This window comes from Sebastes umbrosus, chromosome 16 (genome assembly GCF_015220745.1).
Source record: "Sebastes umbrosus isolate fSebUmb1 chromosome 16, fSebUmb1.pri, whole genome shotgun sequence".
Classification (NCBI taxonomy): Eukaryota; Metazoa; Chordata; class Actinopteri; order Perciformes; family Sebastidae; genus Sebastes; species Sebastes umbrosus.
Genome location: NC_051284.1, coordinates 4,372,214 through 4,398,506, shown reverse-complemented (window position 1 = coordinate 4,398,506; position 26,293 = coordinate 4,372,214). Strand labels below are relative to the sequence as shown.

Below are 26,293 nucleotides of genomic sequence, written 5' to 3'. Positions count from 1 at the left end.
TTCGCTTGAAGCGGTCGGCGGAGTCAAAGGCGGCACTGCTTAAGAGGGAGCTGAAGGCCACAAAGGCCAAACTGGCCAGCTCCCTCCAGCAGTTCGAGGTAGCGCAGGCCTCGGCCTGCGTTGCTAAAGACAGTAAGTAAATAGATGTTTAGTAAGTAGATGTTTAGTTTTAGTTTGCATGTTGTCAAAGATATAACTGTGATGTTATGGTTGTGTAATAATATTACAGTGTTAATCTGATTTGTTTTTGAGCTGCACCCCAGAAAAAGTGTCAATATATTTTGTGTTTGATTGTGTTATCAAATAATTTGAAAAAAAGGCAATGTCACATTTAATGTGTTTGTATTTTTGTCTACGTTTGTGCAGATGTGGTAGATGCTGCCACGCAGACTGAGGAGGAGCAGTTTTAAAAAAAAAATTTCAATATATATTCTTTGTTCATTTTAGTTCATTGTTTATTAGTTTGTTATTGTTTTGTTTGTTTTAAATAAAGTTTATGTTGTTCATTTGTTTCATGTGTTTTTTTTGTTGTCTTCAAAGGCAGTTTCTGAATGCAGGCTGGGTGTATTTCTCCATGGATTAAGCGTTTCCATACTTTCGCAGTATTTATACAGCACTTAAACCTGCTCTATAATAAAAGGGAGGAGGAAGATACAGAGAGAAGTAATAGTTATTGAACATTATGTACATTATATATTGTAAATAAGAGATGGATTTCTTCCCAAAGCTAGCATCATGCTGTATGTCCAGAAATCGTCTACCACACATTTGAGATGCTATTTCTCTACATCTTGAGAAATATCCGCAAATAGTGATTTTGGATGAAAAGTTATTAAAATGGTAAGTTTTCAGTGAACGACCTAACCGTGGCGTGGCGGCCATCGGCCAAAATATACTCATAGCCCCGCCCCCTTTCATTACTCATGAACCGTTTGTGATAGAGTCTTGTGGGAGGTGTCATATCCCTCAGCAGAGAGTTCCTGTTTCATTGGTGAAGGTTAGCCCCGACCCCTACACATTAGCCCCGCCCCCTTTCATTACTCATGAACCGTTTGTCGTAGACTTTTGTGGGAGGTGTCATATCACTCAACAGAGAGTTCCTGTTTCATTGGTGAAGGTTAGCCCCGCCCCCTACACATTAGCCCCGCCCCTTTCATAACTCATGAACCGTTTGTCGTAGAGTCCCGTGGCAGGCGTCATGGCGCTCGTCAGAGTTTCGGTTTCACCCTGCCCGGCCGCGTCAGTCGGCGTCCCGCCAATACCCCGACGCACGAGGAGGGGCGAGGGCCCGTTCATCGCTGCTCGCAGCTTTAATTATTAATATTTCTTTTAACCAATTGAATCGATAGCGTTAATCGGATAAGTCCCCAGCCGCCACTGATACATAGGTTATGGCCATAACATTTTGTAATTAGAGGTGTATTGTGTTTATGAAATAGAATTTCATATCATCTGAATTTACATCATTATTAAATAGCATTTCGTGTCAGATCAGCTCGTTGACAATATTTCATATTACTTCTTATGTATCATTGACTCCTATATGGGTCATATATGATTAGTAAGTTTAGGCAGTTAGCTCAGTCAGCTAGGAAACATTTCCACCTGGCAGTTAGGTGGTGTAAATATTTAGTAACTAATCACTACGTAAGAACTAGTTTATGTGGTCCACAACTGTTTAAATTTAATATTGACATTGAAATTTCGAATGATACAGCGTGACCGTCTCCAAGTAAACAACTGATCAACTCAAGCCACTGAAGAAGACTGTGTGATATGGTTGAAAGCTCCAGAAAAAGGCTAGAAAGTGGACCTTGAAATGGTAGTTTTGTCAACTAGTATTTCCAATGTCAAGAATACATTTCCATGCTTGACCAAGTAGCTAGTCTTTTTTCAACTGAAGTAATTGTCGCCCCTGAAGCACAGGTTGTGTGCCTAACCCGAACCAAATCAGAACAGTTGCAGATCAAGAAAGAATTTTTTTTAGGATGATTTGTAAAGTCATCTATCATCATGTTTAAAGTAGTTAATTTGTAGGACTTAGTGGTAATGGGAGAAAAAATAAGCTATCCTGCTTTGCCCCTTAATGTGAAGTTCAGAGTTAATAAACTCTCAAAATTAGGCTAGGTCTCCGAAATCGCTTTGTAATTGAGGTGATTCCAGACTGGTAAAGACCCAGACATCATCTCTGCAATGTAATTATGAGAGTAAATAACATTCAATGTAAAGGGAGTTAGGTCAAACATTTGAGTTGAATGTAATGGCCTATTTAAGCAGTCTGAGGACATGGGAATGTTGTGATTAGGATGAAGAGAGAATAACCCAGATGGAATGAGTATAAATAAGTATATCAAAATACAGAACAGCCTGTTTTATACCTTCTAACCTTTGAAATAACTCAGAGCCATTTAGCTATCCCCATGGAACCATTAGTGTTTTCTGCAGTGAGCCACACTATTACAATAACGATCAAGAGAAACCTCACTGCAGGGAAATGGTAAAGTGCCCAGTGTTCTGGTTCCTCAAGCGATATTTATAAAGCTCATAAATTTATCCCCAATTTAACGCTCTGCATCAGGTTCTGATCCTCTCGCAACTCTCATTATGCACAGCTCCATAGCAAATATATTGTCAGGTCTGACACACTTTTTTAGTCCATAAAATATACACTTATTGCTGTTTAACAAGTTTGTGATCTAATTGAATGCAACAAGCCCTAAAATAATTTCTAAATCATTTCAGTATGCCTAAGGCTCGAAAAACGTGAGTCAGTGCCAGAGGGTAGATGGGCAGTTCCTTTCGTGCAACAGTCAAGAACTGTGCAGCAGGAACTCCCTGCTGCTATTTGTTGAGCACTTTAAAGGGACTGTTTGTAAGAATCAGAAATTGCTTGTTAACAGCGACACCTGTGGCCGTTAAGTCAACGAAAGTCAGCGTACTGTTGCTCGCGCTTACATAGACATGAACGAGCATCGCTCAAAACAGTGAGGCGACACTTGCAGCTAAAACCACAATATCACTCTATATTTCAATGTTAGCTGACCAGACGAAGTTCTCTCCATGAATCACTGCTGATCCTAGTGTCGACTTTTCCTGCCTCAGCCTCCTGACCGTGGTCGGAAGGAACAGGGGAGACACCGGAGTTTTGGTCAGAGACGATAACGTTTCTCGCTGCGGAGCCCCGTCACTTCACAAGACACGGGAAACCTCTGTTGGTCTGGAGGAGCTGCAGCAGTTATTTCTGCACAAACATCCACTGAACATTCACTAGATATTCTCAGAATTAAGCTAACTCTTCTGCAGTGTGTAGTGTTCGCGCATGCACATGAGGTGGAGCGTAAGAGCGAGAACGAGCGCGGCGTGTGAGTGAAGGAAAGCAGGCAGAGGAGCAGAGTAGAGCAGAGACTCCGGCCCTGGAGACCAAAGCTACGGTCTCCCCCGCGTCCTCCGACCGCGGCCAACACTGTTTTGCAAGACGGGCTTCACTAGATATAACTTTGCGGTTTTGGTGCTTCTGTGTAGTTTGTGTTGGAGTCTTGTCTGAACAGCGTAGTCTCAGGCGAGCGCGCATGGGACACCGACCCGGATTGATTTATACGTGGCATATACCAATACTAACCTTGAATATTTCCTGTGAAGTTAGTAACATGACCTTTAGGATAATTTTTAAGGAATGGGGGAAATAGAGAATGTTACAAAAGTAATAATTTTAGTTAGAGTTTAGCTGGTTACAAGTAGTTGTTGATTTTGAGAGGAATTTCCTTGAAAAAGAGCTCAGTTTGAGTAATCAAATTTACAGAAAATATAGTTTAACAGTGAACTCGATACAAAAAATACAAATATATATATTTTTTAATGTGTTGGCCTAAAATGTATTTGTATCAATTAGTTTATTTTTTATTTAACCAGATGAAAAAATAACAAAAAAACTGTTAAGTTAACATCTCTCAAAGGTGATCTGGCCAAGAAGGCAGCAAGTTGTAGTTTGGGTACACGTCATAGCATAAAATATAAAACAAAAAATTACAAATGGTACAGGGTAAACACTTTATGTCCATGCATCAACAGAAAAGATTAAATATACACATGATTAAATTGTTATGTATTGTAACAAGAACAATTTATGGTAAAAAACAAACAAAAAAAACTTCAATTAATTAGCACAGACTCAAACATTAGTGAAAGTAAGGACAGATTTCAGTGAATTCATAGTTTTTTAATTTATGGTTTTCTTAAGGGGTTACAGTGTAGGCATAGAGCCACTGATCTAGACATTACTGGGATGTAACTCCAGTTATCTGTATCACAAAGTATATGAGTGCATGTAAATACAGTTACTGTGGCGAAGCATGATATGGCCTGAGCTCATAATCTTTGCTATTTTAAATGCTGTTGGGTAGTTTAATCCACTGGTGCAGTGCCCGTTCAAAACATGCCTGTTCAGAAGGAGCCCCAGGGGCAGACTTTACCGTTAAGCCTGTCAGCAGCGCGTGGCTGCTGTGGAACCTGTTGTTTCTTATTTCGGCATCCATGTTAACAGGTTAGAGCACAGCCTGAGTGAGACGCAGCTCAGCTGGATTCTAGAGATTTGAGGTCTCGCCTATTTTTACCGCGTGCTGCGCGGTTGAGTAAAAGTGATCGTTTTACTGTATATTGACATCATACCAGCAACATTACTACAGTTTCAATGTCTAGATATCTGTAGAATATGGCACAGACATGAAAAAAAGTAAATATTTATTTTTAAGTTAACACTTCCTGCTTTCGTTTCAAAATGTGGTCTGAAATATTTGCAGGAGAGTGTTGTAGGAAAACTAAAAGGGCCCCAAACAGCTATACATTTATGTTGAGATATGACGAGTATTGAATCAAGTTACTATTCTAACTCGTACCCTGAAATAACTTACAAAAGGCCCCAAAGCACTTTAAATTTATTCAGATTTGACTCACAAAATATAACAATTAAAATACGATGCATTATTATTCATTGAGTTTACTATCCAGTATCACGTTAGAACTGAAAGCTCCACCTTAAACAGATGTAAAGTACATTTAAGTCCATTGTGCAGATAATACCTCTCTTTTACTCTTCACTTGAAGTAAACATTTGAATCCAGGACTTTTATTGTGTGATATTAACAGTTTTGCTATTAATAGTTAATAGTTTCACTGGAGAAAAACAAGGTTTTGAGTAGCTTTTTGAGTAGCCCTGCCTGTGTTTTTGCTTCCTGGTTGGTAAATAACCTCTGTTCTCATTTTTTACTTACCTGAGTCCGTCTCTGCTTCTGGGGTTCAAACAAAACTAAAACCTAACAAAAAAAAGCCAAACATTCTGCTGCTTTATCACTAGTTTCAGATCTTTTACAGACCAAACGCTTAACCGTCTAATCAAAATAAAAGATTGATAGATTCAATGATAAAGAACATAATTGTCAGTTGCACCTTTAGTCTATCATCTAGATAGATTTGCACAGTGCACATTCACAAAAAGAATAAAGACGATATGGATACAGACATCATCCCTTTATATTTCTAAGACATGGAAAAACAGTCATGAATCCTATCATTATTAATACTAAAATGTTTATTAATAACAGTATTGTGATACAGTCGTAATAAGAATAATGATGATAAACACTGTGGGAGGAAACCGGAGGACCTGGAGTAAACCCACACATGAGGAGAACTTGAATTCCTCACAGAAAGGTCTGATCACCAGAACCTGGCTCTTTGTGTGTGGGAGGAAACCGGAGCACCCGGAGTAAACCCAGAGGAAGACATTTAAATGTAGGTAGAGAGGAAACGCAACGGCTCGTTGTTTCCCAAGTTACGCTCAGTGGCCCAGGTCTGACCAGTCTTTTTGTGGAAATAGGTGCGAGGCGGGTTAGCTGCAGATTGATCTTACTTTTCTCCTTGCAAGTTAGCTGCACCTTGTTGCGCTCCAAGTATGGCTTAGTGGCCCGGGTGAGACTAGGGCCTTTTGTGGAAATAGGTGCGAGGTGAGTTGGTTGCAGATCGATCTTACTTTTGTCCTTGCAAGTTAGCTGCAGCTTGTTGTGCTCCAAGTAAGGCTTGGTGGCCCAGGTTTGAGCAGACATTTTTTTGGCCAATTACCTTAACCTAACATTGTTAGACTGTGGGGGGAAACCGGAGCACCCGGCGTAAACCCACACATGTGGAGAACTTGAATTCCTCACAGAAAGGTCTGATCACCAAAACCTGGCTTTTTGTGTGTGGGAGGAAACCGGAGCGCCCGGAGTAAACCCAGAAGAAGACATTTAAATGTAGGTAGAGAGGAAACGCAATGGCTCGTTGTTTTCCAAGTAAGGCTCAGTGGCCCAGGTCTGACCAGTGCCTTTTGTGGAAATAGGTGCGAGACGAGTTGGTTGCAGATCGATCTTACTATTGTCCTTGCAAGTTAGCTGCAGCTTGTTGCGCTCCAAGTAAGGCTTGGTGGCCTAGGTTTGAGCAGACATATTTTTTTTTTTGCCAATTACCTAAACGTAACATTGTTAGACTGTGGGAGGAAACCGGAGCACCCGGAGTAAACCCACACATGGGGAGGACTTGAATTCCTCACAGAAAGGTCTAATAACCAGAGCCTGGCTTTTTGTGTGTGGGAGGAAACCGGAGCGCCCGGAGTAAACCCAGAAGAAGACATTTTTTTTTGCCAATTACCTTAACCTAACATTGTTAGAATGTGGGAGGAAACCGGAGCACCCGGAGTAAACCCACACATGGGGAGGACTTGAATTCCTCACAGAAAGGTCTAATCACCAGATCCTGGCTTTTTGTGTGTGGGAGGAAACCGGAGCGCCCGGAGTAAACCCAGAAGAAGACATTTAAATGTAGGTAGAGAGGAAACGCAATGGCTCGTTGTTTTCCAAGTAAGGCTCAGTGGCCCAGGTCTGACCAGTGCCTTTTGTGGAAATAGGTGCGAGACGAGTTGGTTGCAGATCGATCTTACTATTGTCCTTGCAAGTTAGCTGCAGCTTGTTGCGCTCCAAGTAAGGCTTGGTGGCCTAGGTTTGAGCAGACATATTTTTTTTTTTGCCAATTACCTAAACGTAACATTGTTAGACTGTGGGAGGAAACCGGAGCACCCGGAGTAAACCCACACATGGGGAGGACTTGAATTCCTCACAGAAAGGTCTGATCACCAGAACCTGGCTCTGAGGAATCAGTACTAACCACTAATGGTCCTGAAAAAGGGAAATAGAAGACTACAAAGACATTTAAATGAAGGAAGAGAGAAAGAAGAGGAAGAGAAGAAAAGCAGCAGCTTGTTGTGCTACAAGTAAGGCTTGGTGGCCCAGGTTTGAGCAGACATTTTTTTTTGCCAATTACCTTAACCTAACATTGTTAGAATGTGGGAGGAAACCGGAGCACCCGGAGTAAACCCACACATGGGGAAAACTTGAATTCCTCACAGAAAGGTCTAATAACCAGATCCTGGCTTTTTGTGTTTGGGAGGAAACCGGAGCGCCCGGAGTAAACCCAGAAGAAGACATTTAAATGTAGGTAGAGAGGAAACGCAACGGCTCGTTGTTTCCCAAGTAAGGCTCAGTGGCCCAGGTCTGACCAGTGCCTTTTGTGGAAATAGGTGCGAGGCGAGTTGGTTGCAGATCGAGCTTACTTTTGTCCTTACAAGTTAGCTGCAGCTGGTTGTGCTCCAAGTAAGGCTTGATGGCCCGGGTTTGAGCAGACATTTTTTTTTGCCAATTACCTTAACCTAACATTGTTAGACTGTGGGGGGAAACCGGAGCACCCGGAGTAAACCCACACATTGGGAGAATTTGAATTCCTCACAGAAAGGTCTGATCAACAGAACCTGGCTTTTTGTGTGTGGGAGGAAACCGGAGCGCCCGGAGTAAACCCAGAAGAAGACATTTAAATGTAGGGAGAGAGGAAACGCAGCAGCTCGTTGTTTCCCAAGTAAGGCTCAGTGGCCCAGGTCTGACCACTGCCTTTTGTGGAAATAGGTGCGAGGTGGGTTGGCTGCAGATCGATCTTACTTTTGTCCTTGCAAGTTAGCTGCACCTTGTTGTGCTCCAAGTATGGCTTGATGGCCCGGATTTGACCAGTGCCGTTTCTGGGCAATGATTCTCCTGTACCTTCATCACGGTAGGGGGACGCTTCCACCCCAGCAGGGAGACAGGGCAGCCCTACTGGTGCTTCTTTTGTGGAAACGGGTGGGGCGAGGGTCAGCTTGAACTTACTGATCTTTCTGTAAGGTAGCTGCAGCTTCTTGTGTTCAGAGTACTCAAGTTTATCCTCTGCTCTGGAAAACTCATGCAGAGAATCCTGCCCTGTGTTAGTTTTGTCTTTGGGCTGGCAAAATGAGGCCATACTGTCTACGCCCTTAGTGAAGAGGGAGGCACAGAATTCATCCTCGTCAGAAAAGATCTTCGGCTCAACGCGCTTCTCAAAAGGCTTTTGTCTGGTCATGAGCTTTCTTACACCCAATTTCTGGGTGACAGCCAGGGCTCTTTGCCTGCACCTTTCATTCCTTTCTTCCTGTTTATCCTGCAGCATCTTCATATTTTCTTCATTCAGCTTCTTCATTCTGTCATTGCGCTGGGCCTTTTTCAGTTTCTTCAATTGTTCTGTAGGGATGCTGCCCAGTTGTGTTTCCAATGACGCCACATATGCCTCAATTCCGATCATATTCTGCCTGATGAATAGTGGAAAACAGCTATCCACACAGCAGCGATACACTTCTGCCACTTTCGCACTCAGAACATCCCTTGTAGTATCCTCGTCTGATGTGGAGTCATAGAGCTGAACCCACTCTTTCAGCATGGCTCCTCTTTTCTTCTCTCTGTCTATATTGTCCTTCATGTCACTTACCTGCAATGTTAGCATTTCATCTTGCTCTTTAAGTTTCAACAAGGTTGCCTCGATGGTGCGCCGTCTGATGTCCAGTACATCATCAAACTTTGTAGTGTGCTGATTCAGGGTCCAGACCTCTTGTTCAAACTTCCTTATTCCATCAAGTATCTGCTCGGCATCAGAGAAGTATAGCTCCAGCCTCTCCTCAGATTCCGAGCTGACACTGTCCAGTTTAGAATGTGTCACCAGTGTGTCGTGGGCTGAGGACAGCGTGGGCTCTCTGGTGGAAGTCCTTGTATCTGGACTGGACTCCAAACCTCTTTGAGGCTCCCTGTTCTGTTCATCCTGAGCTTTTCTGCCAGACAGGACTTTAGCATTCAAAGCATTTGCCTTCTTGGCCTCCTGCCACTCAGGAGGTGACATCTTGAACAGAATGTTCTTGTACCACTTACATTTTTCCAGGATATCCTCATTCTTGGCGAGTTCACTTTTCAAGGTCCCTATTTCACCAATTAACTTCTCTTTGGCTACTTGTAGCCCCTGTTTGGACTTGGAATCTCTTTCAAAATGTTTTCTGTCATCCATGGATTCAAGCATCTTGAGCTTCTCTTCATAGCTGTTTTTCTCCGCCTCATGGATTTGTTCAAGTGTGTTCACATGTTGCCGCTTTGCTGCAATGGCCTTGTCCATCTCCATAATCTCTGACCTTGTTTTACTCATAGATATCTCCTTCTGTATTGCCACCTGCTTAGTTCTCTCCAGATCATTGTCCCTGCTGCTGCTGTTATAAACAGTCTTACGTTTCATCAGGGGCATCTTCAGGTCAGGAGTCACATCTTGTGTTTGTGGTTGGAGAGCTGATTTATAGAGTTGTAGAATCCTCATATAATCCTTTTTTCCACACACAGCCCCTTTCTCCTTCACAGTCACTGTAGACATGCTATGTCCTTTCTCCTTCCCTCTCAATTCTGGCATTGTCATCTGATATCTCTCTGAGATTGGCATTGTCATCTGATATCTCTCTGAGATTGGCGTTGGCATCTGATATCTCTCTGAGACTGCAGCATCTGCTGGACTTAAGGTTAGTTTCTGCTTCTTCAAAGGAGTCTTCAATGTCTTTGATCTGACATTGTTACATCATGACATCCCGTGACATAGTGACATCCCATTACATCATGACATTCCGTGACATCATGACATCCCGTGACATTCCATCACATTATGACATTCCGTGACATCATGACATTCTGTGACATCATGACCTTTCATGACCTTGGTTACTGTTGCTATGTATCTCAATTGAATTGAATTGAATTCAAAGGGCTTTATTGGCGTAAAAAAAAAAATCAAGAATAATGTTGCCATGGCATCCAAATAAAATTTGTACAAATATTATGGAGCGAGGACAGTGACACTAAAGTTTGGCATAGAAAATAAAAATTGCCATTGAAATCAAATCCTGAACTGAAAATGGAAACATTAGCATTAAAATACTTGTATTGGAAAAAAACTTGTATTGTCACTGAAACAAGTATTGGCCTTGACGTTTAAAATGCATGTCCTGCTCATAGAAAACTCTGCTGCTTATCAAATCAAGCTCTTCCTAAACAAACATCCAGCCACCAGCCGGAAATCGAGATGTTTTGGCTTCACTTTTGGGGATAGATATTATCTATACAACCAATATGTTTATGATTAAATTGAGATTATAAAATTGTTTATCTAGTCTCTTAATTTTGCTAATTTTGCTCTCAAAGTGCAGCAGATTGATGCATTTAAAATTAAAATGTAGCTAGCAAAAGGGTAGGATGAATATTCCTGTATTTTTTTATATTGCAGAAAAAAAATGATTGCAATGTCATTTTTTCCCAACATCGCGCAGCCCTAAAATTATCAGGAATGTAGCAAAACACGTGAGTGAAAGCATTGCTCTATTTATTTTAATGTGAAAAATATGTTGTCACTAAAATCAATGAATAATCTTGATAAATCACAATATTGATCAAAATAATCGTGATTATCATTTTGGCACTAATCGTGCAGCCCTAGTTCAGACAGTAGCGATCTGAATGGGTAAAGATTTCAGTCAAGTGCAGAGGCCATGATTCCTGACTACTCATGTTACCCAAGTCAGTCAGTATTGTTTTATGAATTTTTCAAGAGAAATACTTCTCATGGCATGGTTGTTTCAAAATCTGTCCAGTGAACGATTTCCTATACTGTCTATAAGTCTTATCAAAAACATGTGGACACAGAAACAGAAACACAGATAATAAATATGTTTGATGAAATATGGTTGAAGTCCAACTAAAAACAGTTTCATGAAGTGCCTGGTTTGCTATACTTGATAACCCCATTGCCTTTTGGTAGCCTACTTGTTCTTCAGTTCAGTTATACCTGAAATTTACAAAAATTGTATTTTGGGACCACTGTTAACAGTTTGAAAGAGGGTATTCAGGAACTTGATAAGTATTTGCATTTTGTCTACAGAGCAATGACAAATTGAAGAATGTTATTTTACTAAAACTTTGCAAGTGCAATGCTCACAGGCACAGTTTCTGTATGTTTGTCAGATCAAAGTTATATGCACTATTGAAGAGCTGAAATTATTCTGTCTTCCACAGTACTTTAAACATTTCGGTAACACTTCATTTCACAGGTCTGCAAATGTTATAGTAATTAGGTGATAATTAGCAAGTAACCTATTTGAAATTTCTTTGGAATTACTACCAAATTACCCCAATATTTACCTCAAAATTTATCAAAATGACTTTATTATAAACATGATTTAATAATTATATGCTAAAATAGCATATAATTGTTAAAATAGGGCCCTTAGGCTTGAGAAGCGGCTGAGCGCTGCTCTTCATTGGAAACTAATAGAAGACACTTCTACTTGATCAGGCACAAATCTCACCATTGTGTGAATTATTGTCTACACCAGGGGTCAGCAACCTTTATCAAAAGAGCCATTTTAGGCAAAAAAAAAAAAAATCTGTCTGGAGCCGCAAAAGATTATACAGCTTATACACAGCTTATAGTCTAAGTATATAGTATATACTGTAAGTCTAATGCAGTGAGGTCCAAAGTGCAAATGTACGACGGAGTATTAGGGCCACATTGAGTGAAAAAAATTGGAAATTTCGAGTATAAAGTCATAATATTACGAGAAAGAAGTCGTAATATTTTGAGAATAAAGTCACAACTTTACGAAAAAAAAGAAAATAACATAAAATTACTACTTTCCAATATTATGACTTTATTCTCATAATACTACGACTTTTTTCACGTAAACCTTTAAATTTATTTTCGTAATATTATGACTATTCTTGAAATCTCAGATTCATTTTTTTCCTCAATGTGGCCCTATGTCGACCTACAACAATGATAAATAACAATTAAAATGTAACAAACTAAGTTATTCATTTCCACTATTTTTTAAAAAAAAATCCACAGAGAGCCACTGGAGAGGGGCTAAAGAGCCACATGTGGCTCCGGAGCCACAGGTTGCAGTCCCCTGGTCTACACAAATGTAACCTGGTAGCTAATGTAATGATTCAGGGAGTTTTTAAAGAAATTTCAAGGAAGTTATTATGCTAATTATTATCTATTTACCAACAGACATGGAAATAAAGCTTGCCAATTAACTTTGTATTCTTTTCCTGGAAGGGTATTAAATAAATTACCTGCTATTTATTACTGCTTATTGGGAAATAGCGGAATATAATTATTAAATAATGTTTATAATAGATATAAAATTATAATAATAAGCCACATTTTGAGGTAAATATTGGGGTAATTTGGCAGTAATTCCAAAGAAATTTCAAATAGGTTACTTGCTAATTATCACCTAAATACCATGAAATCTGTTAGATGAAGTGTTACCAAGATTTCTATTGCAAAATCATGTTATTCAAGTGAAAAACATTTTCTGGGGAATTGGAGTTTTTTTGCTAGCATACTATATGGACAGCAAGATTGACTCAGTTGATGTTTGTTTGTGGTCATTGACAGTTTCTGGACTATACATTAAATATGGACCTCATCATAATCAAGAGTTAAAACTTGTGTTCAATTTTCCAAACATAATGTCATCTTGTGGCGATCTGCCAATATTATTATTTTTTCTCTCAATATAAATTTTCATCTCACACCCCAGTCACACATCCCTTGTTCTGCCAATGGGATTCTGGCAGTCACTTGAGAAACTGCTGATGTTCCCAACGGCCTCATCTTTTTCGTCCGTCATTATGCCTTTGCATTTCCTGCATTATGTTACCCACTTGCTATATTACTAAATCGTTAGCCTCTGTGGCTTCTAGACACCGACAGTAACGTTAATATTGCCGTTGCGTAGCAGCGGTGTTCTCACGACTATAACCACTTGAACGCCAAGCATATCGTGTACACGACTTCCCATGTTACTTCATTCATTAATATGTGATCAAACTAGCTTGATTTCGGTTACATGTATTACTCAACCTCTCTGAAAGCAGAGGAGTTCCTGTTCCCATAGAAATATGAAGCTTTGTTTTTAATCAAACCGGTTGACAGATGCAAAAATGTATAATAAACATAAATACAGTTACATAAATAAGCTTTTATGTAACTGAAATCCAGCTAACTTTATGCATATCAATGAAACTGTGACTGATCATTCCTTAACTGACGATCTATTAACTGTGAACTAATCACAAAGTCGTAGTAATCATTAGTTGAGCAACAAAAATTAATGATACATCCCATATTAATTCATGCATTAAAGGTCCCATATAATGCTCATTTTCAGGTTTATACTTGTATTTTGTGATTTCTACTAGAACATGTTTACATGCTGTAATTGTAAAAAAAAAAACTTTATTTTCCACATACTGTCAGCCTGAATATGCCTGTATTTACTCTCTGTCTGAAACGCTCAGTTTTAGCGCATTTTGACGGAATTAACAGAATTGCGTTGCTAGGCAACAGCTTGGGTCCATGTGTACTTCCTGTCAGCTGATAACATTCACATACACTGCAACAGGAAATAAACTGGGACACATTTAGAATGTTTACATTTAAAATTGTGTCAAGGGTCTAAATATTGTATATTTGTGACATGCCTGTTTGGAAGGCAGAGTCGCGGTCTGGCTAAAGATCACCACCAAATAATCTAAATAACTGACTAAAGTGAGAATCACAGCAGAAACAGATTATCCATGTAGGCTACTACTTATTATGCCTAAACGTGGAGAACATAAATGGTGTGCCCAATAATTTCCCCAGGTCACATTACCACTACATATGTAAAAAGAAGATCTAATACAGCATGTAAAAGAAATCCCCTAATATTTCATGGTCTTAGTGTGTACAATGATTTTGAGTATGTGCCTCAGCAGCTGTATTTTTCCAGCTAAAGCAAGCTGCTGATGGTAAAACTTTCCTATCAACTCTTCATATTTCCAGTTGATCTCCTTTGGAACTAAACAAACATTAAATGGAAAAAAATAATCTTCACCCAAACAGAAGAAGTGTTTGAATCTGTAGCTGTTCAAATGCAAGTCACACAACAAAGGCAACACCCAAATGATTTCATGGCACGGTGCATTTTAGTGTTGACTCACTAAACACTTAATAAATGAAATGTGGTCAATTACAAGGGAACATGTCACTCTCAATTGTAACAGAGCAGAACCGGGTGCCCAGATCCATATTTACTGGCTGCGACACTGCCTGTAGGTACAATGTGTTCTGCTCTCTTTCTTCACTTCACTGTGCTCAGGGAATAAGTACAGTTTTCATGCCTCAACGCTTGCAACAGCCATGGCCGGAGGCATTATGTTTTAGGGTTGTACGTCCGACCTTTAACCAACCTTTAACGTTGGTTGCCAGTAAAAACAAAGAAGTATTAGGTAGTGAATGTTATGATGGCGCAGATTGTTAAAATGTTAGCAAATAAAATTGCTGAATGTTCTGACAGAGAGCGTTAAATTAGTCATTATTACCATAGATATAGGTTGTAACGGGTTAACATTAAATGACAAAACATCATGTGTATCACAGAATAAATATCTGAAAGCAATACAGAATGACAGAAAGCCTTACTATAGACAGTAAATAGCGGTGAACACCGTGTAGGGAGGAGGTCGGGGTAGATGGGTGGGTCAAAAAATACCCTACTTTCGCCCAGGAGACCGGCGTTCATGTCCCAATGTTGATTTATTTGTCACGTAAGTTACGTACTTAAAGCTGAAGTAGGGTATATTGGAGCAAATATGATTAAAAAAAGTTATTTTTATAAAACGGTCGCAATATCGTGACAGTAGTACATGAAACGGGTAACCTGAAAAAAATGATGGGCCTCTTTGTCCTCCGGTGCTCCTAATGGCATCTGCAAGATTTCACCGGCTGGAGGATAACAACCAGTCAGAACTGATCTGAGGCTAGATTTTTTAAAGCCTGAAAACGGAGCCATGAGGAGGGGCAGACGTGTAGTTTTCTCTCAGAACACTTGAATTACACTATGCTGAAATGTTATGGAATTTTTGCACAATGATGCCAAAAATATACTACCTACTGCCACTTTAAGCATAAGCACTTCCGGAGTTATTTTAAGCCAAACCTCCGTGCTTATGTGCACATCAAACGTGTTGTTCTGATTAATTTTTCTACACAGTTCCTTCTGCACATCAACAGGCATTTCGCTCCACCTATAACTCCCTCAGGACCGTCCGTTCCTAGTTTAGGGTTTTGAGAATATGGTCACTCTAATATAGTCAGGATATTTGCCAGTTGATGTGTTATGTATGCTACACACAGATACAAGGTCTTACATGAACACTAACCATCTTTTCTAACACGGTGTATTATCCTACACACATTACAGTCACGTAAGAAGTACGATCAGATATACAAAGATATTCAGCAGAGGGAAATTAAAAAGTTTCCGCTCCGTGTTTCCTTTGTTTCTGATCAGACCGCGTGTGTTCATGCTCGTGCACGCAGAAGATATGTGAAGTGTTTGTGGAATAAACATGCTGATGTGTTAAATGTTGCATAAGAGTGATTGCTGCCAACCTCTGCTATGACAAGAATTACAAAATACTTCAACCTTTACCGTAACTATTGATATGGTGATTTTTTGGTGATACTTATCAATTTAATTATCTATCAGAGTTCCAAATTCATAGTTTAGTATCTTTTGTGAGATTATTTTATGCTTTTCATTTTGTCTTTATTAAAAGAGTGGTGCCCCAAAGATGATTTAATGTAAAAACAAAGCATCTAATGGGGGACTTGTGCCCATCGATGTATAGCCTAATGCTTGTGCCTCGGTATCGGAAGCCAAGGGGCGTGACAAAGCAGTAATATTTGACCACCTGAAAGGGCTGGTCCACGTCTGTCTGTCCTGTGTCTGTTTAACTGTGGTGCAGTATTTCATTAATTTTGTCAATTAAGGCTGGCTAACACATCACTCTCTCCTCTGGAGGGAGTCCTGGGCCACACCTCCGGACCGTCCCACCTGTGTTGCTCTCCCCCTTCTCGCCTTCGGTCCCAGCCACCAATTAGCAGCCTGCATGATCCGCCGCCTCACCTGATAAGAGCCTCTGCATGAAAGTGGCTGTGATTTAATCTGAGCAGTCTGCCTCTGTGTCTCTCTGCAATGTTAACCAGTGTGATAGTTAGTTGGGAGAAACTTTGATAATGTGTCTGTTTAAAGGTTAACTCGTGTATGAGGCCCTCGATCAGTGATTCTGGAATCTGGGCAGTAGGATTACTTATTTATTTATTTATTTATTATTTAATTGTTTTTACATGAAAATGAACACCAGCGATTATTGACGGTACATTCATTTTAGTGGAGTGTAAGTAGAGTAGCATGAGATTAAAATAATAATTTTATATAAGGTGTTGTTCGGTCTGTTAGGAACTGAGAAAGACGGGTATGTTGACGGAGAATTACACTTCTAAATGTCATTCCAATGTTTGTGCACGGGACCGTGACTATGATCCGAAAGAGTGATAGAAGACAGTTGTAATGGAAAAGTGAAAGTCAGTACTGCAATGTGTCTTAAAGTTATTGCAAGAGTTAGCATCACATTGTTCTCTACTGTGTTCTTTTGAAGTGCTGCCGCTGCCTCAGAGTCGCGGTCACGACCCGCGGCATTATGAGGAATGTAGTTTTCCTGTTAGATTTGTATAAAACAAATGTGAGATGTGTTGTTACTTTTCTAATGTTGTGTGTGTACATGCATGGAGTCACCGTGTTTACCCTGTAATTGAATTGACATGTGAGGCAGAGCATATTTATTTTACATTGTATTTATTTTACATTATTATTTTATGTGTCCCTCACAGTAGTCTGAGTAGACTTTGTGAACTGATGCAGTCCCTGTCACATGTTGTATCATTACAGTAAAGACAGATCCAAAGAGAGCTGTGGTGTTTTCGTGGTGTGTCCTGAAACCGCTACATAAGTGCAAGTGCCTCAAATTTGTACTTAATTACAGTAATTGAGTAAACGTACTTAGTTACAGTCCACTGTCCATTACAGGCGTAAAACGCAAGGTATTTGCAGTACTAGATTTGGTGTCTTTACTCCCACCATGGAAAAACAACAGATGACATCAGCACACAGTGATTCTGCTGCTGATCATGTGTCGAGAGCCTGAGAATAGTAGAATCATTAGTATGTTGTTTAGTCATCCTGTAGCTTTCTAGAGGCTTTAGATGGGATTCAGACTTCTTTGAGATAGTTGCTGAAAGTTAGATGCAGCTTCATTCGTATCCCTTAATCCCTTTCACTCTCCCATCACTGTGAACCAGATGTTAGAACTGTAACAGAAAGAGGAAAGGTCCATACTTAGCTCATGAGAAACCTGAATCTAATAAGTGCATGACACTCCCATTATATCATTTTTGTGCATTTTGTAATGCCCCATGGGCTGACTGTACCACATCCAAGACTGGACCAGAAGCTCACCGGTCCAGATGGCAGCCTGCCCAGCTGAGGGGGAAGTGGCTGCCTACATCAAATCCTGATGTGGGAAAGCTGAGAGATGGGGCTGCAGGAGTCCTGGCCTCCCGTTGTGGAGCCCTCAGAGACTTCTGACAGCCATAGAAAAGTTTATTACTTTGACCTCCATGCTATTTTGTTCACAATCATGATTCAGAAAAAGTACATAAAATTGAAATAAAGCACAGATAATATCTTCTAAAGCCATACAGATTTTTATTAAATGCCAATTTATAAACATACAGCAAACGTTTTAAGGGGAAAAAAATACCAACTGGTTCATATTTTTGTTGTTTTAGCCTTAGTTTATAACTGTTCGTCTCCAATGTTTTGTAATCATCCATGTGGGCAGAGAGTCAAAGTTGATACAAGTAATAGCTCTGTAAAATACAGTGCAATTTTACAACATTGGTTTCATTTCCACATTGGTTTTCATGTCCCAACAAGTTGTTGATGAAGAATGTAACGTTTGATTGGGCATTTACACCACTAAAGAATAATAAAGTGATAGGAAAAGGGCCTTCGCCCTGTCTCAAAATCTGGTTCTAATACCTTCATTATTTCAGGCTAGTACGTTGCATATTCCAAAATGTATGTGTACACAGCAAACATAGGGTCACATAGCATCTAGAACAACTGTATAAACTACAAATTACAAAAAGTCATTTTTATTAGCAAAACATTTTTGTTACGGTCTTTGCCTCTGTTTTCACTGCTCGTAGGCGTTGTCCCAAACAATCAAATTAGTTCTTTGGCTTTCTTTCCACGGTTAGGTATAATTGCTTATGCTGGCTCAGCCAACCCACCAAATTATTGTTTATTAAAATTGGCTACCAATGACTCAGGGAAATGACTGCAGGCTTACTAATTGTCATAGCAATGCTGACAGATGATGATGTGAATGTTCAAATATGTTAAATGCAGGTCTGGGGTCTAATTTTATATTGCATATACATATGGGCCATGGTTGAATTGCTTGCCAGTCACACTATTGCCAAAATGAAAAACATACAGATATTAAACTTAAATTATTATCAACATTGTTATTATTACACCATACATGGACCACCATACACTACACTGTTATAATAGAAAAAACAAACATACACCAAAAAATCACAGCTGTGTGCTTTAAATAAACATCAGTAATCCAAAATGAAGTCCATGATGCACTGTGCACTGTTTATAAGATACCAGTATCATTTCAGGTAAATGTAGTACTACAATGTTTTCCTCTGAAGTAGAAGTACAATAATTAGTATACAGTTGAGTTTCATATTTTTAAAGTGCTTTGGGGGCCTTTTGTGAGTTATTTCGGGTTACAGTGAGCACATGCGCTAGTGTAAAATTTAACTTAAAAACACAGGGTCAAAAAATGCATATATATATATATATTTCAAAACAGCTGGACATATCAACATTGGCCCAACAGTTCCTGACGACTTGTTTAAAATGGGGTTCAGAGAAAATTGAGAAAAGTCCCAAAAACTTTACATTTTCAGAGCATAAGACCATTGGAGCAACGATGCAGACAAATTGAGAGATTAAAATGTTGAAAGACGCTAAACCAAGCCATTTTTGATTGTTACAGCGCCACCTTGAGGTTAGTGAATGTCGATTTATGTGCCTGAGTGGACCACCTGCCAATTTTGTTGATTTTTGGTCTTACGATTCTTATGGACAGAAATAAGAGAACAAAAACAATAGGGCTCCAGAAGTGCGGTTCACTGTTTGGACCCCCTAATCATTAATGACTAGTGGTGTAACGGGCAATTGTTAATACATGATAACCATCATAGTGTGAAACTAGAATTGCCTCCGTCAACGCGTGACTTTAATAACAGCTCACAGCTGGCGGTACCGTGAGGTGGTCGGCTTATTATTAGCACGGTGTGTTTCCGTGTAACCTATCGACGGGTGCCTTTCTCATTCAGCAGCCTTGTTATGTCTGTATGACAATACACTACGTTGTCTGTCATCCGGTCATCTACCGCTTTTTTCTTTCTCACCGCGGACGGCCAGCAGCTTGCACACACACCCACCCACACACACAGACATGTATCTCTCTGCTCTCAGAAGGAGGCGGGATCACGCGTCATCAGTTACACTGCACATGTGTTGTACCTTGTGGTATTAATGCTCAGGCTGATCGGAATCCTTAAAAATATTCCTGAATCCGGAACATGATCCGGATCACGACCAAAATCTAATGGATTGTCATCGTGTCACACCCCACCCCTCCAAAAAATTTGATTCAAATCCATTTCGAACTTTTGGAGTCTGCTAACGGACAAACAAACAAACCAACACCAGTGAAAAGATAACCTCCTTCCTAGGCTTTCGGCCTTGGCTGAGGTATTAAACATGGTACAATCGGTCAAGAGCCGGGATAAAAGAATAGAGCTGTTCCACTACCCGGCCTGCTCCTGGCTGATGTCTGGTCACAGGAAAGTGGAATGGATGAAATAGGACTCGGGCTGGCCCAGCCACAGGAGACTGTTGTGCTCACATCTTTTACTTTCCGCTGATGCAAAGTTCAAAAAGTACACAGCAGGAATGCACTCTGTGTTTTTTCTTGTGTAGCAAATGGGCTAAGACTGCATTTCATTGTGCCAACCCTGAGTTGTAAAATGGCAATAAATGAATCTTGAACCTTGAGATGAAATTGCATTCATGGATTCTTGGTTATTGACGTGTTTCTTCATACATGGCTTCAGTCATAGCAGTGCTATTAACTCTAATGTAATGTGTCTGAATATCTTGATTTCCGTTGGTATCATTAAGTGAGAATTCTGGAGCCGTTTCAAGACATATTATATGACACTTTGATTATATGAAATTACACAGTGAACTCATTCATGTAATCACCGTAATTGTTAGTGCTGTATTTAATTTTAAGAACACTTTCTAGTTCGTACTTGTTTGTAACCATAGGCTATAGCTTATACTGTATGTCATTTATCTATACATTTCTTTATCATTTATTGTGTCTTAAGGTTATATTGATCACATTTTTATGAGGACAATTTATTTATTTATTTTAAATGTTCATCCACAGAGCTTTTAGAAAGGTGCCAAATAAGAGTATATGGCTTTTCCTCCAAAAAATTATGATGACTGTTATTCAATCATTTTATACATTTTGACGGGTTCAAAATTAACGTTTTGTTTATCTTTGTGGAAGAATCTGACATTCGGCTCCCACTTCTAACAAGGCTTGTGAGCCAATGGTATAATGATGTTGGTATAACATCTCTGTGTTGTCAGGGATCCAGTTGCCAGTTAGTATGGAAAACAGATAAAGGGCTGAGTTTGACACTGGTGTCTCCATCAGGTTGCAGGATGAGTGAATATTTACCCTGGTAACAAGTGACAACTGACATTGGCACATATCGGCTGTCTTAGCAACCCGTTGTCACTCCCAACTCATCAAATACCGCCGTTTGGTAAGCGCATCGGAAGCCGACATACGGAGGCACCCTTTAGCAACAGTATGTGAAGAACCAGTCTTTCAACTAACTTCAATGTAAACCCACCCAAACAAACACAAGACGTTCAACCAGGAGACCGGTGTTCGTGTCCCGTGTGAAACTAAAAGTAACGTTGACTTTATTTTCATATTTTTCACGTCAGTCTTTAGTCTCGTGGCTCATTAGTATCATCAGTCCCGTAAGTCACTAGAGCGCATATTGACACACCTTCCCTGGTCCGTCCAAAAGTAATGCAAGTGGGGTACCCCGTGTATCGGTCTCCGATGCCGAGGAGCACTGACCAAGCGCTGGTATTTAAGTTGGAAGTGAGAATGAGTTAGTCTCAGCGTAATTGTCCGAACAACAATAACCCATGACTGGATACCTGTGTTGCTTGCATATTGATATGACCGGAAAAGGAAAGTAATTTTCTCCTAATGAATAACAAATGTATACAGGGAAAGCAGCTGTGTTTGAAGTCGCCCTCATCAATTGGATTGATAATGACTGGTCACGTAATGCCCCCATAGTGAAACTCTGATGACTGGCTCCTCGGCACAACGGTGCCAGCAGTACGCAGACCGGTGTCCGTGCTGCTGCCGGGTAAGCAAGTGAGGAGCCCTGATGGTTTCCACTGTAGTTCCCCCAAACAATGTATAATGAAGATGTGCACAAGAGGGGATTGAACCATAGTTGGTGATTGTTGGAAGGACTAATCAAGATGGTTTTGGTGAGTTTTATTTGGTTTCTGTTGTAAAAATGTGATTAAATTTGCTCTTACAAGATGTGTAGCATGTTAATAACCAAAAAGTATTTCAGAAAATGCAGCTGCAAACAGTGGAAGTTAATCTAGCTCCCATTACCTCACATTACCAGTGGGCTCAGTCCATCGGTGTCTTTTCTTCAGTGGGCCATTAATTTTTCTTCTACAGTATGATTCAGCCATTTTGAGAGCACTGTTCAAAACATGTTTAATTGGAGGGAGGAATAATGTAGATTATGATTAAATTATGAAAATATACGGTATAAGATTCATAAACATATTAATATATTAATGATATGTAAGTTATTCTAAATGTGGCAATATTAAAACCCGTTCAGCTCCAGCCTTAAATTTCCACGTATCTGCCCCTCTTATTTAGCCTAAAAAACGGCTGACAACAGCAGATACTGCCCACCAAAAATAAAAATGTTTGTCACATTTCAGTATTTTATCTACCATTTCATCATAACATAACAGCTGTACATTTTTTAAACCAAACTGAACTCATTTGTGTAAACATAAGTGGTGCTACATGGAATTTATTAATTATCAAAGAATGCATAGAAAAAAAACAATTTATAAACAGGGGTGAACTCAAATTAATTGTCCACCTACTGGAACTCCTGGATGTCCTGGACCTTGCCTTTGTTGTACAGACAGACTTTAGCAGGCACTCTCAGGATGGGTAGGGAGAAGATTTTCTTCCATACCTCATGTGCAACCACACCCCTCGTGTTATGGCTGTCCAGTATTTCGATGTTTGTGTCCAGGACACAGATCCCATCGACTTCAACGACTTGGTCATCAGCCAGAACCTATAGAACATAAACATACTATTTATTCATTGCTGCATGGACTGGCCTGTGTGATGTTCAGTAAAAGATTATTCACGAAGGGACCATCAATACAATACATTAAGTCCTTTACTCACCTGAACCTCTCTACCCTTATGAAAGGTAGTTTTCCCCCCTGATATGGGTAATTTTTACAGCCATGCCGTCATGGACTACCGTGAGGTTTGCCTCCCTCCTTCATCCTGCAATAATAAAACAGGCTGCAGAAGCAGTGCCTACTGACTATTACAGTGTGATTGAGACGCACACTTCCTAAAGAATTTATATAACACTTGATTGATTGATAAAAAATATGCATTTTTCCAACTTAGCAATGTGACAACGGAGCTTCATATTATAAAGAATGACATCATTTAACAATGCAAAAAATCAAAAACATAGCTCCGCCTCTCCGTGATTTGACCCGCAAGGTCTTCAAATAAGATGAATTTGATTACTGTCTTTCCATCTGAAACCGCAGCAGTTGTATCGCAGTACATGGACTTGGGCACGACACCCTCTCCACTGAAATCCCCTTGTGGTGTCGTTCAGGGCCAAGATCTTTATTTTCAGTGGGGCCAGCATTTTATATGGCTTCGTTGTGGTGCCAATAGTTTTGGATAGTGACAGGCTGAAAATAGAGACATAAACATATAGAGGTAAGAGGCAAAATGACACCATTAACATGGTACATTTTTCCCAGTAGCCTATAACATTTGGGAGGAGATTTGGTTCAGTCAATTGCAGTAACATGCACCGATGGTGCATGCTTTGGTAAATTAAAGTTACAACTATGACCAGTCAGAGTCTGAGTCAGCTATATATTTAGTGACTAATAATTGATATACATTTTTGTTGGATACTAGCTCATGTTGGAGTAGTGAGTTTAACTCTCATCCTACCAACTGAGGTCCCCACAGGCCCCAGAGGGCTACTTTTTGACTTTATTTTATCATTCCAGTTTTTCACGACTTTGTCAACCAATTTGTTCCTAATGACTTCATATAATTTTCTTTTTCTGTTTTAATTTGTGCTTTTTAAAAGACCAATGTATTGCGGACCAAGGGGACCCCAGTCAAAAGCACCCAATTGGAGCCTATGCAGTTAAAATAGATGTATGACACTATCAGGGGTGTAGTGGAACTCTGTCAGTCATTGTGAAGGAGACAGACACAAACACATCAGTCACAGATATCCTCTCGCGCTTATATTCTCGTTTAACACAATATGCAAATTAACCGTCACTTTCCTAAATTAAAAATAATCTGTTGTTTTTTATTCAGGTGACATTAATTACAGAACTAATTATATTATGATGGTTGTTTCTTACAATAGTTTATTCTTGGGGTCCTCAGGGACCCCAGTCGGTAGTCCTTGTGTATTAAATAGGTTGGTAGGATACAGTAACATCTAATTAGGGAAATTAATTTTTTCATAGTTTTAACAAGGTAACTTTTTATTGTTAGTATACTTAACAGGGTTTTATATCGCGCGACGGCTGCGGAATGTGTTTTTTATTTCGGCGTACATGTTAATAGGTTAGAGCAGCAACACAGCCCGCCTCACGTGCGGTTGGCTGCATGTCAGTTAATGGTGTCGAGGTCTCGCCTATTTTTTCCATGTGCCCGCGCGGTTCACAGCAACAACAGACAAGACAGTGAAACTGATCTATTGACTGTATTTTGACATCATACCAGCAACTTACTGCAGTTTCAATGTCTATCTGTAGAATATGTCAAAAGTAAATATTTATTTTTAACCCACCACTTCCTGTTTATTTTTTCAAAATAAAAACCCTCAAGCGTTTTATTTATTTATATTTGCAGGACAGTGTTGCGGAAAATGCAGTGCCTTGCCAGGGTTCCCGCGGTGAAAAGCTGAGCAACGTCTCCGACATCGCTTTCGTCAAACTTAAGGTCATAGTGCACTCGGAAAGCGCATACCTCCGCCAAGGTGCATGACTTTAAAAACAGCTGGCGGTACCGTGAGGTGGTCGGCTTATTATTAACACTGTGTGTTTCCGTGTAACGTATCAGCGGATGCCTCTCTCATTCAGCAGCCTTGTTATGTCTGTATAACGTTACCCTACGTCGTCTCTTATCCCGTCATCTACCGTTTTTTACTTTCTCACCGCGGACGGCCAGCAGCTCCCGCACACACATCTACGCACGTATCTCTCTGCTCTCAGAAGGGGGCCGGGTCACGCGTCATCAGTTACACTGTGCATGTGTCATACCCTGTGGTCTTAATGCTCAGGCTTATTAGAATCCTTTAAAAAATTCCTGAATCTGGATCATGATCCGGATCACCACCAAAATCCAATGGATTGTTCATTGTGCTACACCCCACCCCTCCAACAAATTTTGGACGGACAGACAGACATGAATTTAGTGCGATCTGATATCACCGTGTTGGTGTTGTTCCTACAACATCATTGTTAATGTTGCTCCAGGATCATCATTGCAACTGACCAATGAAGTTGTTGTGCTGTCATGCACGCAGCATTGCGACTCAGGGGAAAAAGACCGGAAAAATAGTGCACACGCAGGCCTATGCTACATTAGCGTGCTGCAGTGGTAAATGAAAGTAAACATTAAAAATACTTTATTTAATAATGTGATGGGACATTTGAATTTAATTTGAGTACATTTGCAGCCTGTGCAGTCCAGTGAAATCTAGTTCTGCTATGGTGCACGGTTAGAAGTCAGGTTAGTGCTGTTCTGTAAAGGGGCTAATACTAGCCAACCAACAGGAGTAAAGTAAATATAGCTAATAATAGCTACCTTGTCTGCCCCATATTCCTTCTGCAGCGGCAGTGCAGCACAACTAAAATTCAAAATTCATCATATGAAGGGGCCAATGAAATCTAGTTTAGCTAGCTATTATTAGCTAAATTTCACTTACTCCTGTTGAGTTGTCGAGTGTTAATTCTAGCTAGCATTAGCTAGCTTCTTTACAGAGAATGGCTAGCCTTAGTTTCTAACCAGATACACCGTCCATTTCAAACATATAGGATAACTAACGTTAGTCAGCTAACAGTTCATATTATGCTCACATCCTAATGAGATGGAGCTCTTGATCCCGCGGGACCAGGGGCGATCCCGATCGACTTTACTGTCTTCAGAGGGTGTGGCAGATTTTGTTTTTGAGCTAGAGTGAAGTTACAGACATCACAGGCTGGCTGCCCCGGTTCCTCACGTTCTTCCTGTCAAAGAGAGTACTTGGATGATTGAGTATTGCGTTGAGGGGACGTGTTGGTTTATCTGAGCCATGGGTAATGCCAGAGCTGCTCAAGGGTTGGGCGCTGCTTGGGGTCTTCGGTAAAACACATTTGCAAGAAAGAAGGAGAAGAAAGCTGAAGGTGACGGCTACAGAGATCCATCAGAATGTGAACTAAAAT

The 26,293-nt window shown here is 40.1% G+C and overlaps 1 protein-coding gene and 1 long non-coding RNA gene across 3 annotated transcripts; one reads left to right on the top strand and one right to left on the bottom strand.

Moving 5' to 3' along the window:
- The first annotated feature begins 5,561 nt into the window (after nt 1–5,561).
- On the top strand, nt 5,562–7,802 carry LOC119504403. Its single transcript, XR_005210554.1, has 2 exons — nt 5,562–7,150; nt 7,437–7,802. It is a non-coding gene; the product is annotated as an uncharacterized LOC119504403 (long non-coding RNA).
- Nucleotides 7,709–9,878, bottom strand: LOC119504370 (coiled-coil domain-containing protein 38-like). 2 transcript variants are annotated; one of them, XM_037796455.1, is made up of 2 exons: nt 8,258–9,878; nt 7,709–8,185 (listed from the first exon to the last, which is right to left on the bottom strand). In XM_037796455.1, the coding sequence occupies exons 1-2, from the start codon at nt 9,871–9,873 to the stop codon at nt 7,891–7,893; spliced, it is 1,911 nt and encodes a 636-aa protein (XP_037652383.1). In that variant the 5' UTR covers nt 9,874–9,878; the 3' UTR covers nt 7,709–7,890. The 2 variants fall into 2 exon arrangements, with proteins under 2 accessions (XP_037652383.1, XP_037652382.1); XM_037796454.1 differs by having other exon boundaries at nt 7,709–9,877.
- Between the last annotated feature and the right edge of the window lie 16,415 nt (nt 9,879–26,293).

Coding starts and splice junctions, on each gene's coding strand:
- LOC119504370 (XM_037796454.1), bottom strand. CDS start 9,873: ATGCCAACGCCAATCTCAGAGAGATATCAGATGACAATGCCAATCTCA.